Source organism: Nestor notabilis, unplaced genomic scaffold (assembly GCF_000696875.1).
Source record: "Nestor notabilis isolate BGI_N333 unplaced genomic scaffold, ASM69687v1 scaffold30870, whole genome shotgun sequence".
NCBI lineage: Eukaryota > Metazoa > Chordata > Aves > Psittaciformes > Psittacidae > Nestor > Nestor notabilis.
Window position 1 is genome coordinate 10,393 of NW_009910227.1, and position 17,127 is coordinate 27,519.

At 39.9% G+C, this 17,127-nt stretch overlaps 1 protein-coding gene across 1 annotated transcript in view; it reads left to right on the top strand.

Moving 5' to 3' along the window:
• The window catches only part of TMEM57 (transmembrane protein 57), a gene marked incomplete at its 5' end in the record, with an annotated part of 18,728 nt that extends 2,311 nt beyond the window's left edge, over positions 1 to 16,417 (top strand). Inside the window, 8 exons of the mRNA XM_010024985.1 lie at positions 474 to 597; positions 2,787 to 2,965; positions 3,396 to 3,891; positions 12,054 to 12,212; positions 12,385 to 12,567; positions 12,778 to 12,898; positions 14,039 to 14,213; positions 15,235 to 16,417. Of these exons, the coding sequence (XP_010023287.1) occupies positions 474 to 597; positions 2,787 to 2,965; positions 3,396 to 3,891; positions 12,054 to 12,212; positions 12,385 to 12,567; positions 12,778 to 12,898; positions 14,039 to 14,213; positions 15,235 to 15,437 (1,640 nt within the window). The remainder of the gene's footprint in view (positions 1 to 473; positions 598 to 2,786; positions 2,966 to 3,395; positions 3,892 to 12,053; positions 12,213 to 12,384; positions 12,568 to 12,777; positions 12,899 to 14,038; positions 14,214 to 15,234) is intronic.
• Between the last annotated feature and the right edge of the window lie 710 nt (positions 16,418 to 17,127).

The window sequence follows — 17,127 nt, forward strand, 5'->3', positions numbered from 1 at the left end:
CAGGCTCTTGTCTGTATATGGAGTAACCAGTACTGTGCTTACTCACTCCTGTTTTCTCAGCTGGTTTGCTCACTGCTGCTACCAAGATATACCTAACTTGGAGTGAAAGAGTAGTCCAAGCTTACCACTTCTGACTCAAAGATCATAAGCTGTAACATTACCTCATCTTCTGCAGTTCCTTCCATTTGTGTTCCTTCTCTGGGTAGGCTTTTGTGCCAAGCTATTTCATTAGCTGTGCATCTGTTATTTTTCACCGATGTCTTATAAAAATAATAAAGCAAGATAAGGAGATGAAAGTTTAGATTTGGGTCAAAATAAAGACATCCTTGATACTTTATTCTGAACAAAACCTCTCACAATTCCCTGTAGGTCTGTGAAAATTTCCCTTTTGGAATGTTTTAAAAATAACTTTAAAGTATTTGCTGTTTGTAACGTATTACTGAGGTGATTTTCTCTCTTTCTTCTGTCAATAGAAAGGGGTGTGTGCTTACCAACAGTATCACTGTGGATACTTTTTGTTTATATTGAAGCAGCCATTAGATTTAAAGATTTAAAAAATTTCCATGTAGACCTTTGTCGTCCATTTGCAGCACACTGGTAAGTGTTTTCTTTTTCTCCTTATCTTTATTTCACCAGAGAAATTAATATTCAGGGCTTTCTCATATTGGTTTATGGCTTGGCTGTTCAGTTCTCCCCTCACACGTGTCATTAAACAGTCAATGTACGCTAAGCAATAACCAAGTACAACCTTTCTTGAAGATCCAGTGCTTGTGAGCTGCAGGGAATTTGTAGCATGGATATTCCTAGTGTTTCCTGTCAGCAGGTTACAAATTTTGTATTCATATAATGAATAGATGGTAAAAGTAGCAAAATAGTTTCACTGATAATTTATGTATATCATTATAAAAAAATAATCCTCTTTTTCTGTAACAAAGCACTCCTCTTTTTCCCCTTCAACAAGATGGGCTTGCATGAGTGTCTGCTTTCATAATTCACAAGAGGAAGTGGATAAGATTCAGGTTGAAAATCATGACAGAAAATAAGGCAACCACTACTTATTATATTACTTCTTTGGAAGTGATAAGAGTGAATTCAGGCGAAAGACTCAACTTCAGAGTATCCCTTCCTGGAAGTAATGCACTCTTATTCCACAGGTTTTTTGTCTAGTATCCATTGATTGGGCTACATTTAAAATGTGTCCTGTTTTTCCTGGAATCATTTGGTCCAGTTCCCTGTGGTACAGCCTCTAATAAATTAGACATCTGTCAATTTATATTGTCTACATTGTGCAATAAATCCCTTAAACACTAATTAAATTCTATAATAGGCTACAAAAGCACTTTAGGAGCTGTGAAGAAAGGTCTTTCTGCTGCTGAATTGGATGCAAACATTTCAGCTTGTCATCAGAGTTTTAGCACTGTAGCTACAGCTGGCTTTACACAGCTTTACAAAAGAAGCCTCGGCAGAGATAATGTCAGATGCATATGCAAATGATTCTGGCATTCTGGCAGCTGACTTAGAAATGCAGTTTGCACAGTGCTGTTACTGAGCAAAGAATGAAAAGATTGTGGTGGTTAATAGTCATCTGCATCCGAGTTCTCCCCTGGTCTAGGATACTTTCAGTGTTTAAAATGCAACTTCACTGTGCTATGTTAAAATACTTGTCAAAGATCTGTTTATTTTGATTCAGGGATGTTAGCTCACTGATTGGGTATCCCTGTTAATGAATACTCCAGCAGGATTTGTTGGCATTCTGTGCTGGTGCACTTGTCACAAGGTGATACTCAAATTCTGCGTGATGAAGCTGATACACAAAGAAATAATTCCCAAATTCTGTGATGCTTCTGTCATGCCCAGCAGCAAATGGAATAGCAGAGTCTGGCTGGAAGTGAAATTTCATATTGTATCTGTCAGTAACATCAGTGGAAGAACCAAGTTTAGAGATGAGATGGTTTCACTCACAGCTTCAAGGTCAATCCCCTAAACAGGAATTTCCAAAGACCATTTGTTGCCCACAGATCTCTTTAATTGTGGCCATCCTCAGCAGAGGCAGATGGTTACTGAGGCTTTACCTCCAGGGTCACTTCTAGCTCTCCCAGGGCAGGTGATGGCACTTCGGCTCACAGCTTTTGTCTCCTCAAAGAACATGGTAGCCCCAAAGCTCTATGTTGCAGTGGCTTCTCCAGCTTTTGTTTCTCAGCCTGTGCTGCAGTGAGAAGGGATCACAGGGCCTGTTGCAGAGGTGGTATTTTGTCTCTGTTTTAAAGAGTGCTGGAAGAGGGATGTGCTCTTCATTTCTGAATGCAAAAGGATGGAGCCAAGGGTCGGTCTCTCCTTCCACTGTTCTGGATGAATGTTGCTAACACATCTCCCACTTTAATGTCTTACATATTACATGACCCTCTAGGAACAAAACTTGGGAACTTCTGCTGTGTTTGGCTGTTATCTGCTTAGAAGATGCATGATTCTTAATCTGGTGCTTGTCTAAAAGCTGTCTTTGCTCTGCGTAGTGCAATTCCATTGTCATAATCCTTTAATCTGTGCTACAATTAATTGCTGTCTGTAATGAACTGTAATTTTATCTCAATAAAGAGGTGCCTACATTTTTGAACTGTAACCTTATTGTACAGCAAAAAATGTTTTTTCTTTATGATTTTCTGTAAAATGTGGTCATCTAGATGTATTCCAGCTATATAATTTATTACTGTTTATTAATGATTATTTATTAATTTATTAATTTGCTATTATGCTTACATTTTGAGTGATAATGTTGCTTTGTTTCCTAGTATTGGCTACCCTGTTGTGACTTTGGGCTTTGGCTTTAAAAGTTACGTCAGCTACAAAATGCGTTTAAGAAAACAAAAAGAAGTGCAGAAGGAGAACGAGTTCTACATGCAGCTTCTCCAGCAAGCTCTGCCCCCAGAACAGCAGATGCTACAAAGGCAAGAGAGGGAGGCAGAGGAAGGCAAGTTATACTTACTACATAATGTGTTTGCTTTATCTGCTATTTAAAAAACCTGCTAAGGAAAAGCTTCGTTAGTCCACGTTTTGCTGAAAGTACAGTGAACTTGGAAACAGAGGAGCCAGAAATAAAATGGTTTTGGCAGTGGTTAGTATGGCAGTAGAAATGAGTTAGTTCTTCATTAGCAACTGCATCAATCCAGTCAGTGCTTTATGAAGCACAAGTATTTATTATTCAATCCCTGTTTCCTGCCAGTAATGATAAAAAAGTCTTAAAATACCATGTGACTTCTGATATTCTTTTCTAGATAGACTCTACTACTGATTGCTTGCTGCAGAAAGATTGATGTGTACCTAATGATTTTTCTTTGTATGTCACAATATTGATTTAATGAACTAAGTGTATTTTTTGTTTTGTTTTGGTATTGCAGCAGCCAAAGGATTATCTGATATGGATTCCTCAATACTTCTGCAGCACAATGGAGGCATTCCAGCCAATAAAAAATTATCTGCAACGTTGCCAGAGCTAGAATATAGAGAAAAAGGGAAAGAAAAGGACAAGGATGCCAAGAAACACAACCTTGGAATAAATAACAATATTTTGCAACCTGTAGACTCTAAAATACAAGAAATTGAATATATGGAAAACCATATCAATAGTAAAAGATTAAATAATGATCTTGTTGGAAGTACAGAAAACCTCTTAAAAGAGGACTCATGCACTGCCTCATCCAAAAATTACAAAAACGTCAGTGGAGTGGTGAACTCCTCACCTCGCAGCCACAGTGCAACGAATGGGAGCATCCCCTCCTCATCTGCTAAAAATGAGAAAAAGCAGAAGTGTGCCAGCAAGAGCCCAAGCACACACAAGGACTTAATGGAAAACTGTATTCCTAATAACCAGCTAAGCAAACCAGATGCACTGGTAAGGTAAGTTTGATCTGAGCATTGTGTAACAGCCTGTCTTACCCTCCCTTCTCTCCAGTACATCTGAGCTTTTTTCCCCTCAGGAAAATACAACTTCTGATCCCATAAAGACAACAGAATTGGCTAGTAATGGAATAAGATAACTAGGAATTAGGCCTTTTGAGTTCTGTTCCTGATTTTTGCCTCTGTTTTGCTATGCAGCCTTGAGCAAATCGCTTCCTAGAAAGGAAGTACACAATATTTACCTACCTCACAGGGGTGTTGTGAGGCACAATCAATAGGTTTGGCAATTGCTTCATAGAGGGCATGAGAGAAATGTGGAGAATCACAATTACAGGGCTCAGTGGATGTGTTCTTGACAAACCTTTCATGGAGTAACCTTTAAATCTCCATGGAATTCAGTGGGGTTTGGTGGTTCCTGAACAGGTTGTTTGGTCTTAGTTTTTTGTTTTGTTTTTCCCCTGAAAAGCCCCAAATTTGGGGCTTTTGTTTTAATCTTCAATTCACAGGTAAGGATGCAAAGTATCAGCTACTATGCAAGCCCTAAAAGTTCTAAGTTCAGATTCTTGCTTGCATGTCTGCTGGTTTAAGTATAGGTCCCCGGGATTTAATTTAGCTGCTTTGTGAACTACAAAGATTGAAAAAGTCACATCTTTATAGGTGCTTATCTGAAGTTTCAATAAAGATGTATTTGTGAAATGCAGCTAAGTAATTGCAATGTGTAAGTCAAGACATACAGTGCTGTCATGTTACCAGAACAAGTACTTGTAAGAAAGAGGGAGGAAATGTTCAGATTGTGGATAGAGATACATCTAGAACAAAACTGCTGCACAGATATGGGCTTTCTTACCACTCCTGGCTTATGTCTATCTTTTTCCTTTTCTCATGTGCTTAACTCTTGTGTTCAAGCCCTTGTTGGCCAACTTAACTGGCAGATTGGGTTCACTGGCCCTGAAGGTTCCTTTTGTAATAGGAGTTTTGACTCTGGTCTGTCTCTGAGGATTTGTGCTGTATGAATACATTTCCTTCGATGAAAATGTTATTTTTCTCCTCTGATAATCACTCTGCCACTGCTTGGTGTACCTCTGCCAGTTACAGATCCAGACTAATTGATACCTAATGTCTAGAGAGAGCTTGTATGAAGAAAATAAGAAACCAGTTAATCAATCTAATCTGTGAATCGGATTCAGCCAAGGTTAATGGGATACAGATGGCTCTCTCTTCAGCAAAGCTGCGTCTAAAGAAGCTTGTAGAGGACTGCTGTATTTGTATGTTGCCAGTTTCAGGTGGGCATCTCTGTACTCCTTATATCACTTGCTCACTGAAGAAAACAGGTCAGTTCAGCTTTGCTGCAGTTTAAAACATAATTCCTAAGTCCTGAGAAAAGAGAAGTGCTTTTATAGAATGACTTGCCAGACTCAGGCTTTTGTCCCATGTAGCTATGACAAGAAATGAGATTTAAACCTCATATGTTTTAAATTACACATTGAAATTTTTATGTGCTGTGATGTGAGCTTACACCAGGTGGTCATGGTCATTGTCCAAAGCAGGTTTTCTAGTGGAGAAGTGGAGAGACAATAAACTAGACTGTGCCCTTACAGAATTCTTACTCCTCTAATTCACTGGGTAGGGACAGAGTACACAGTGTATGCTGAGTGTGGCTTTGTGCAAAGGTAGCCTTAGTCTGCCCAGAAGGAGAATTAAGCTACTTCAGTCTCTTGTTTGTCAAGTGTTTCTCTGTGATGTGTGCTGTGATGTGGCTATTGTGTTAGCAATCCCTGTAGCTGCTCACTGAACACTGATTTCCCTGTGCAGGCAAGCCAGGAGCACTTAAAACACCAACATCCTGTGTGTTGCTGCTCACAGTTTCTTACAAATGAGATGACTGAAATCATTCTTGAAATGTAGCTTCTATTCAGATTGAGTAACTCCTACACAATGGAAGCATAAACTTACCTGACAAATTGGATGGGATGGAATGCACTTAAATTTAAAAATTCATGTTTATTTCTTAAAACTTGTCAGTTATCCTGTCCCTGGAGTGTAAGGCATTTGTTCATCATCTTTTCCACTTCCAGTAGTGTTACTCATTCCTGTTATTAAACTTTTAGTCTGCATTGGTGCTGAAGCCTGAAAAGGGCTGCGTGGACTCTTGCCTTTGTGTCCGACTTTCAGATCAGATCTGCTCAGCTTCCAAATAAAGAGGCTTTTTATAACTTCTTGTCCAGCAGACTCGCAGCAGGATGTCAAGACCAAGCTGCTTTCCTTTTGTGTGCACAAATGACTTCCTTGGGCTGACTAACCCGTATTAAATGTAAAGTATGCCTTAGGACTGCTGGGGGCTCAGATTAACAGGGGTTATTTGGGAACAAGAGAGTCTTACATGCTGCTTAACTTTTTCTCTGAACTACCTGATGTGACACATATCTGAAAGGGTACTGCTGATTAAGTTTATATTCTGTGTATAAATTATTGCTCTTATTTGAAACACTAAGGTTTTCTTCTTGCTCTGTCTGGTAAATGGTTAGTGCATAGAGGAGAGGAAGTTGCTGCTCCCCGTCTCTAGGTGTTTCAGTGAATCTTGTGTTACTGTCATCTCGATTGCTAGAGGAGAGTGATTCAAGATTCTGTGTCCCTGCTGATCAGCCTTGAAAGTAACCTGTTAGAGGCTTGTTCCTGCAATTGAAATAAGTGTGTACTTCCAGTGGATGCTGAAATCTGCTGTTTGTTTGTCAAGAACTTAGTAATTGAATCTCTGATCTGAGCTGTTTATTTCCCAACACTGGTAACTGAGCCAAGAGGAATGCTTTGGGGATCTAGCAGAGGGATGAGTGGGGTATCTCGTAATACTTCATGCTGTTTGTCAGTAGGTACAGAGCAGATTGGCTTCTTGTTGCCGTTTCACTGTCACTTCTGAGGTGCAGCAGGTTTTGTTCATGGTTTAGGGGTTGATAAATGGAACAAGTCCAAGCTGGAATTGCTGCAGACTTCGTGTGTGTTGCGTATTACACTGTGTGTCCTGTCTCTAGCTATTTGCACTCTTAAACCCAGAAAGGCACAAAAAGCCATACTCGAAAACCTGGCAGTGCAGCTTGGCAAAGCTGTTTGTATCCAGAGAGGTCCTGCTGTTGGCACATGAGGTGTGGAAACAACCTGTCTCATGTACTAATTATTCTCAGAGATAACAATGACATCTTCTGGCAGTTGGACTAAGGAAAATCTCTGCAAAGCAAGAGCTGGTTTACCCACACCTTTTGCTTTACTAAAATCCCATGTTACCTGCAGAGACAGACGTGAAGGTTTTAATGTAAATGATAATGATACTCATAATTGTACATCCTGGGGCACTGTTGATGTCCTAAGAGTAACGGCTGCTGCTTTCTTATCCCACTTGTCTGAAATGGCATTAGTGTCCCAGGCTTTCTGCTGTCAGCTGCTTGGGGGAGATGGTCAGCGTTTCATGCAATATAATGGGAGTGAAGGGAAGTATAGAACAGAGAAGAAAAAGCATTAGGAATGTGAATTAGAAATCTGGGAGATGATCCTTCTCGCAGATCATTTTCAAGGCTACTGTCAACATAGTGCTTGGACTGTTCAGAAACAGAAAAAAAAACCTTTTGAAAGGCCACCTGCTTAGATTAATTCTTTGTAAGAGAAAAATAAATAACTTCCCTTTCTCTCTGTGGATTATTGTCTTTTTGGTAATGCAAAGTGCTCTGAGAAACTGCTAGGAACAGCCTGTTAGCTACAGCAGGAGAACCTCAGTGCTGTGGGGTCACATTGGCTACTACAGAGAAGTAGGTTCATTGCAGGGGATGCAGATGCCAAGAGACTGGGCCAGAACAGAGCCAAGGAAGAAAATGGGTTTCTTAGAAAAGCATCTGAGTGCCTTCTGAGGCTTTAATTTTTATATAAATTGTGTTTTAATTTGTGTACAATTGCCAGGTGATTATGGAATTGAGTTAACTGAATGAGTAACTAAGCAACAAGGGTATGTTATTCACCAGTCATCAATACTTAGGAGCATTAAGCTGAATTGAGTTGTCTTTAAGTTGATCCATCAGTTTCCCTGAAGCATTTGGAAGAATACTTAGTCTTGGGGGTGATTACTGATGAATTCTCTTCATCAGCGAGATCAGGAATGATGTGATATACTGCTGTGAAAAGAAAATGGGTAAATCTGCATGTATAGTAATGGCAAACTGAAAAGAAGAATTGGCCTTGGTTGTGTAAACAGCACAATGTAATAATCTGCAGCTAAACCCTCATCTGAAAAAGAGGTTTGTATCAAAATGATTTGTAGTTTGTGCAGCAATAAAGCATCTTCTAGAACTCTAGTTTTCTTCACCCCCACCCTGTAAATAACTTTCCCAATAAGCCTGGAAAGAAGAGACTTAAGCAGAAAATGAAATGGTAGAAAGAATAATAATAATTTCAAAAATGCTGTCATCTTGGGTCGTTTATCATTGCAGTAGTGGTGCAGACTTACAGGAGGGGGAGCTCACCCACTGTTTTGTGCTTGTAGCAGCACAGTTTTCTTCATGGCATTGCATTGCTTTACCTTGATGATGTGCTTCCAATTTAGAAAGCGGGTGGCAGAAGGGGTGTTCTTCATCTCCTCCTGTTCCTGGGAAAATGATGGATGACCCCTCTGTCTGCACACAGAGCAGTTTTGACTTGCTGTTCCACGGAATGACATGTTTAGGCTGAAAATGTTTGGCAGAACTTTATGAGACTGATAAGAACGTGGTTACACAGTGGAGGATGCAAGGAGTACATGTGGTTTTGAGGGGGAATTAACTTGATGTGGTTTGGTTTTTTTAATGAAGTTTTATCTCTAGCTAATTGTGGCAGGTCTGGGAGATAAACTGTACAGGAAACATTTGGTCCCTCCATTATGATGGATTATTAGCTTCCTAACTCATTTCAGATAGTGAGGAGCATTTATTTGCTTTCTAAATAGTAGAGAACAGTTGCTTTGGTATTTAAAACTGTAGTAAAAACTATAGCATAATGAAAAGGAATAATTAAAATCTGGTAAAATCTTACTTTAAAATGTATTTTTAATCAAGTCCATGGACAGATAAATTTCCAATGGTTTTGTCTGCCATTGACTTGAAAGAGATGAGTTTCCTCTGTTAATTCTCTTCTGCCCCTTTGGAGTTGCTCTACGGTAGCTGATGACTCACTGTCCATAGGTTGATCGTGGTTTACATCTCTTACTCTGTTAAGTTAGGTTATCTGTACTGATAGCAGAGATTGTTTCACAACAAAATAAAGACTCTTGACTGCAAGGTGCTCTGAAAAACGGGTGCATGGAAGTCCAGAATCCTTGGATTAGGGTAAGTTGAACCAGTGCAGTTGCCATTCTTGAACTGCTGAGCCTACTGTAAGCTTGTGTTTTAATGGGCATGCAAGGTGTGTGGCTCCCACTTTATACCTGCTAGCAGTTTCTGAGAAGCAGCAGCTCCTCTGCAGCATGTAGTGAGTTAGGGTTGCGGGTAGGCAGTGCCTGCTGCTCGTGGGCAGTCATTGTCTCTTGGTGCCTGGTCTGTCTGGATGCGTTCTAGTGGTATGGCTACTGGGTTTTCGTAAACAGTGGAAGCACCCAGGGTTTGAACAATTATTGTTGAGTTTAATCCTGGAAAAGGGTAAATATTTCATGCTTGGAGCATGCTTGAAAAGTAAAGGTGGAAGGACAGCCATTGGCTTTCATTCAGTGTTCAGGCAGGATCTGAGTGATGTATGAGTGTGCAGCGCTTCTTGATCGCAGTACTTAGAGATTTAAGGTACACAGTTTTGACTGGACACTTTTACCCAGGCTGAGTAAAAAGCAAGGCTGTGGCCTTATATATTTCCCCTGATTTGGCAAGCAGCATCCTCTCTGCTCACGTCTGTGTGTGCTCATGGATCCTGCAGGGTTCAGCTCTCTTTACAGCACAGCCTGGACCAGCCCCACGAGCACTGCGGGTGCAGAGCCTTCCCTGGAACTGCAGGAGTGCCATGAACCAGATGGCTTCAGAAGTTGGAACTAATGTCAGTGCTTTGTTGCCAGAAACACAAATTCGGTTTGTCCTGTGCCAGTACTCCTTGATTTATTTGAGCTTTACCTGGTCAGTTCTTTTCCTGGAATTCTAAATACCCAGAATAAATCCTGGTATATCTTACTTGAACATTTTGACATAGTTATAGGGGAAAGGATATTTACAACTTTCTTACGTTCACACTTATCGCTATTACAGACATGCATGTTGAAATCTATAGATAAATGTCAGTGTAAAGTGTGTGTGATTTCTGTGCATTCCTTTATGTTGTCCTTCCAACCATATTTTCACCTATTTATGAAAACCTATATTAAAACCAGTCAGCTGTTGGCATACAACAGTTTAATGCTTCCTACAGCATCTTACTCTCTTCAGTTACTAAGTTTGCTCTTTCTAAAACACTGAGTTACTGTTTATTGGAAAATTAAATTGAACTGCTATATCATTGCCCAACAACTCTCCAGCTCCATCACTTAACATACTGAGCACTGGGAGGATACATACCTAATAATGTCTGCTGATGGGTTTTCCATTTTTGGTTTGTGTGCTGTGGTTACATGCTTGAAGGAATATTTAGTTAGGTTTGCAGATTCTTTTCCTCCTACAACAGAATGCAAGGTATTGAAATGATTTGTGGTCTTCCATCTGAAATGTGTATTTGCTTTGTGCTGTTACTGTTTGCCTTCTAAGTAGAACTTTGGTGGGGTGGGTTTGTTTTTTTTATTTAAAGGCACATTTGACCACAATTTCTACGATATTAAAAGAAATGAATCTTATCAGTAGGGCAGTTCAAGTACAGCTAGAAAGACAACTTAGTACAGCTATAGAAAGTGGGATCTGATCCTTTATAGGCTCTTTCTTGCTGTTAATTTACCCAGTAGACCTCTTCAGTGCAGTTTTAGCCTGTTACAGATGTACTTTTATGGATTTCCAGAAGTCTGACGATTCCACGTTTAACCTCTTGATTAATTCACACAGGATGTTCTTATGCCTCATATCATTACAGCTCTCACTAGCATTTTAGCTTGAGATTTTCCTGCGCTGAAGCCCAAAGAAGTGAAGTGTTCTCATTCTGGGGACAAAAAGCTCTAACAGTTCACCTGTACTAGTGAATATCAGTAAGGGCTGTTCATTTGGGCTCTTGTGACAATTCTCCCAAAATCCTAATATTCAACAACCACTAATTCTGTGTGGAACTTTAGGAAAAAAAAAAAAATCTCTGTTTTCTTTATAAACATTTAAAAACTTTGAAATCTGACTGATTTCAGTCATTGAGATTATGGGTGAGCGACTCAATGAGATTTGCGCAAATGAGGTTATGCGTGAGCGACTGAGAGGCATATTTGCTTTAAATAAGTATGTAACTGTGCTCATAAAAAATGGTTCATTATTCACCTGAGATGTGCTTTATTCTAAGAATAAACACATTTTGAAATATATTTGGGGAATATTTAAAAATGTGGGGAAATACTTCAGGGGAACTGAGTGCAACTTGGGCTTTATTTAACCAGTTCTGGTAATAAGCTCGCATGAGCCTTGAAGAACTTTCTAAAGCTACAGTTAAAGGTACAGCAGATGGTTCTTGTGCAGGAACAATTAAAAATAAATTTACTGACTCCTGAGCTGTGGATGACTTGACACATCCTGGTTATTCACCATGCACATCATGTGCTTCAAGGAACAAACCACATTTAGGTGAGAATTTGGCAGCGTGATCCATACTCGGCTAGAACTCACAAATGAAACTCTTAATTTGGTGAGAAAAGTAGAATTTGTTCAGAGGTGCCTCTGGCCTTGGTTACAACCTCTCAGGCTTAGAGAAAAATGTAATTCCATAGAATATGTTCTACAATTCTGCAGTGCATGGAGGAAAACAAATTCCTGTGGGAGGGTATGAAGTGTGTGTATAGCTATAATAGAGCTATATATGTAGAGTTATATAAAACATTATTATTTAGCAAGGATAAACATAATTTCTGAGAGCTGATTATTTTAAGTGTGAAGGGTTGGGGGGTTGGCAGATGGCACGATGTTCACTCTGTGATTTTTATATCACATGCGTGAACCTTTGGGTAACTGGGAAATAAAGTTGAAATTGTCTCTTAAAATTGTCTGTCTTAGGTTGGAACAAGATATTAAGAAGTTAAAGGCTGACCTGCAGGCGAGCAGGCAGATCGAGCAGGAGCTGCGCAGTCAGATCAGTTCTCTGACCAACACAGAGCGGGGGATTCGGTCTGAAATCGGGCAGCTCCGCCAGGAAAATGAGCTGCTTCAGAACAAGTAGGTGCTCCTACACTAAGTTAGTGCTGCTGATTGTAGTCAGGGGAAGTATTGTGTTAAGTCTTGACAAAATCTGCTGGCAAATCCAGCAAGACTCGTGTGGGACCATTGACAGCAATTTATTTTCAGTAGGTCAAATCCTCCGTTAAATCCCATACCTGTTACCTTCCAGATTACACAATGCTGTACAAATGAAACAAAAAGACAAACAAATGATCAGCCAGTTGGAGAAGAAACTAAAGGCAGAGCAGGAGGCACGAGCCTTTGTAGAAAAACAATTAATGGAAGAAAAGAAAAGAAAGAAGTTGGAAGAAGCAACTGCTGCACGTGCTGTCGCATTTGCTGCTGCTACAAGGTACTTCGTTCTAACCCAGACCAAGCTCAGCTCCAGAATATTACTGAGATATGTCTGGGGGGGATTTGGGGCAGCATTTTCCACTCTTCTGTACATAAAGGAATAGTTGGTATTTATTTCTTTATTAAAAAGCTGTATTTGTGTTAAGAGGTCTAGTTGTGTTAAGGCAGTGGGAGGACTTGCTTCAGCATCTCAATGTTTTTTGTGCAGAGGAGAATGTACTGAAACTTTACGGAACCGTATCCGGGAGCTGGAGACAGAGTGCAAGAAGCTAACAATTGACATAAAGCTGAAAGAAGATCAGATACGAGAACTAGAAATGAAAGTTCAGGTAATGAGAAAGCACCAGGGGCTTAGATCAGCATCACAAGGAGTGAGTGCTTTCAGCCCTCGGGAACTGGTGGAGGCAATCAACACCTTCAAGAATTACGTTCTTCAGATGTCTGTCTTGCATGTCTTGCATCAAGACATTTGTTTGCAAGACGATGGGTATGAGAGAGATTAATAGTCTCAGCTCCACACCATTCCATTGCTTAAATTAATAGAATTTTTTTCCCCAAACCAATGGTCTGGGTAGACTGAGAATGTAAATCCCCTCAAGAGTTTTCATCTAATGTGAGGAGCTTGTTGCCAGTCTGTGTCATTTTAAATTTCAATGCTAGCAAGCCAGATTGCTCTATGCAGTCTCAATCACTGGCCAGACATGTTTAGGGTTATTTGTGATAGTGCTTGAATATTGAAAGTAGATTATGCTGAGCTTGTAGCAGACGTGTTGTCTTGCATGTTAGAGTCTAAGAGCTCAAATGTGTGAGTTGAAGTTGACCTTACTCCTTTAAATTGTCTGTTCTTAAAAGATGTACTGTTCTTCCTTAGTCAGAATTTTCATGCATACTTCCCTGCCACGAGATGCCTGGCTCTTGTGGGCAGAATCCTCACTCCCTCCTTTTCCTTTTTCCAAGTTTCTGGGGTTGTACCACAGCTGGTTTCAATGTGGGAAGTATTCTGAGATAAAGAAATCTTAGAAATCCCTTTCATCAGCCAACTGAAGTAGCCTAAAGTGCTTATTTAGTATCACTTTAAACTGTTTAGCAAGACATCATCAGTCCCCATTGCAGCCATTTTGCTGTGGGAAGCATTGTCACATTCCACAGCTTGGCCCAGCTGCTTGGAAGGGCTGAGGAGGGCTCCTGGGTGGAGGCTCTTGATACGGATGAGAGAGGGCTGAGAGGCAGAGTAAATGGTACTTGCTCGCTGCACTGTATTTATGAGTTGTACAATATGGCTTTAATCACTTGTGATGGTTGCGTATAATTACTGGAGGTAATATTACAGTGTCCTTAATTAACCATCATTTTAATTTTACAGTATTAATACCAGGCCCAGTGGTGTGCTGTGGGGAAGAGAAAGGCTTCTCAGTGTATCTCACATGTGAAATCGATGAGAATAACATTTGTCCTAATTACTCCTCCAGGAACTGCGGAAGTACAAGGAGAATGAGAAGGATACAGAGGTGTTAATGTCAGCACTTTCAGCCATGCAGGATAAAACACAGCACTTAGAGAACAGCCTGAGTGCAGAGACAAGGATCAAGCTGGATCTGTTCTCTGCATTAGGAGATGCAAAACGGCAGCTTGAGATTGCCCAAGGTAACACAGGATAGTTTAATTCAACACATAGAACTGACTGAAAGCATGATGATAGAGCAAAAAGAATATCCTACCTCTTTATTTAGGGGTGGGCTACAGCCCTCTCTCAGCACTTCAGCTTTCAGTGGGGTTTTGTCTTTTGTGGCTCTGTGAATGTGAGCCTGAGCAATCCAGCTGACCTGATTGCCCAAACTACTAAACTAAAAAAAACTCCATCAAGATGGATGTTTGACTTAATTTATGATTTTTTTCTCTGTTTTTATAAGCCATTACCTTAAAGCTGGATTGCTTCTTTTAAAGAGCCAGATTGTAAATAATAGCTGCCATCTATTAAGCCCCTCTCCTTGAATCCTAATAGTATTTTATTACTCTTGAAGTAAATACAATCTAAACGTTGGGGGAACAAAATAACCCAGCCAGTTTTAAACTTGGCACTGGTGAGGTTAGCGTGGGCACTGGTGCTGCAGCCACCAGAGGGAGCATGAAACCAACGATAACCCCCTGCCCACGTTTAGCAACCACGGAGCAAAATTAAATAACCTTTTGATTTAGCCCCTATTTAATTTCCCTGCAGAAATTTGCTTGGCTGCAGGAAAAATTGATTACAGTGAGGAATTGTTTCATTTCCTTGGTGCTTCTCTTTAGTTTTATTAATTGCTGTAGTGATGATATGAGCGTGCACAAAGGGGGTTGAGTTGAAGAACACATTTCAGAAGCAAACGCTTGTGCTCTTGTGAGGTGCTTGTAAAAGGTGAATGGAAAAGAGCCAAGTCGAGCTGTAGAAATAATTGGTTTGTGGATAATAACCTGATAGAAGTGCTATGTCTAGTTGTGTGATGTGGTAACTAGAGGTAATTCACCTCAACGCAAACCAGGAGTTACCAAGTTGTGCTTTTACTGATGCCGTGTTAGACAGTGAATGTCTCCTGGGTGTTTTGGTTCACCAGCTCTTAGCATTGAACAGTTGGTGGCAGGTGAGAACATGCTGCTGGTTCTAAGTGATGTCATTTGCTGTTTTCAGGGCAAATAATTCAAAAAGATCAGGAAATCAAGGACCTAAAACAGAAGATTGCAGAAGTTATGGCAGTAATGCCCAGCATAACATACACTGCAGCCACCAGCACTCTGAGTCCTGTTTCCCCACATTACTCTTCCAAATTTGTGGAGACCAGCCCTTCTGGACTTGACCCCAATGCCTCTGTTTATCAGCCCTTGAAGAAATGAATGCCAATTTTCTTTTTGCCCAGTAATTTTGTCATGCTGAAGGCATCACACAGGAGTGTCTCTTGCAGTCAAGATGAAGTTGTATTGTGTGAGACTGTATTTGTTGTCATTTAAAACAGGATAAAAGAACATCTGGATTGACTAGAACTGCCCATCGGTTTTTCTTGTAAATTTTTAGAAAACCTCACAGAACTTTGCAATTTATTTTCCTTGGCCAATGCATTAAAAACAATTCTTGGTTTTCAAGTAGCCAATTTTGCCTTTTTATGTACTCTTGCATGGTTTCCTCTTGAAAAACACAGGGCTTTGCTTGATTTTGAACCCTTTCTGCTTTTTGGTTTTTTTAAGAATCAAGTTGAATTTGCAGATTTGTTCAGAAATAGTGAGGAAAAACCTTTAGTTTTTACAGTGAAAGGGTTAAATAATCCAACAAAGCTTTGATTTATAGATGTATTGAATACAAATATGTGATGTTGCAGAAGATAATTTGATTACCCCCTCAAAGGACCAAACAAATTTCAGGGGCGTTGTTTAAGGGAAAGAATAAGAGAATAGCTGATGATGTGACGGTGGTTGTTGTGTGAAATATTTATATTCCCATTGGTGTTTTTAGTCATTGAGAATTGCTAACAGTCTTGTTCACAGTGCCTTGGGAAAAGACATTTCAAGAGGAAACTTGATAGTTTAAACTATTTTTTCCCCCTTCACTGTCATCTAGCTTATATATCAAGCTCATTACAGAGTCTACTGCAAATTGTACATGGTAATTTGGATGTTCATTATAAACCAAGGTTACATCTTCTGTTTATTTTGATATAAACTCAGCAGTGTTCTGTAAGTTGCCTTGATTATACTGCATCATGGAAGGCACAATATTCATACAGGAAGCGTTATTGTGAAGGCGGAGCTGTGCAATGTACTGTATACAAGAGACTGTAAAGCTGGCTAATAAAAGCTGCAGTTCTGGGTTTTTTATTTTATTCAACTCTGATTTACACTCTATCACCTTGTGTTTGACAGTTTAAGTGGAGCCGAGTATTTTTCAGCCCTTGTGCCAAGGAGTTTTTAAGGGGTTTTGAAGGAAACTGGAAATTGCACAAAGGTTTAAGTTCAAATATATCTTCTACATTGATAGAAGGTGTTTGCACTGGCAACTTCTGAAGGGTTTGGGGTTTTTTGAGAGTGGGGATTGGAGGGGTGGGAAACAAAATTGGGTTGGAAACTCCCAGCATTACAAACCCAACATGAGGACTTTGTAAACACGCAGTGGACTCTGGAAGGATGAAGTTCCTAAAGGAAAAGCATTTGGTGTTAACGGGCATGAAGGCCTTGTTAAAAAACACTGAGTAGGACACGCAAGTCAATAGAAGTATTAAAGTTACATCATTTTAATCACAGATATTCTTTTGGGAGAAAGCTTCTAGCTTTAGCCAGGTGTGCATGTTGCTGTCATTTGCATTTGGAGTCATCCTGTGTGACTGTCACCATAAAGGTGTTGCTCAGAAATGTCACAGCTTTTCCATCGTTGTGCAAAACATGAAATACTGTCAGTGGTTAAATGGGGTTCCCCCATTTTGCTGCCTACTTTGGCCCAGTTTTCATTCAGTACTTGGGCTTGGCTGCATTCTTTTTTTTTTCTGTGGGGTTTACAAAAATAAACGTTTTCTTGCAGATAAAAATAATTAATTTT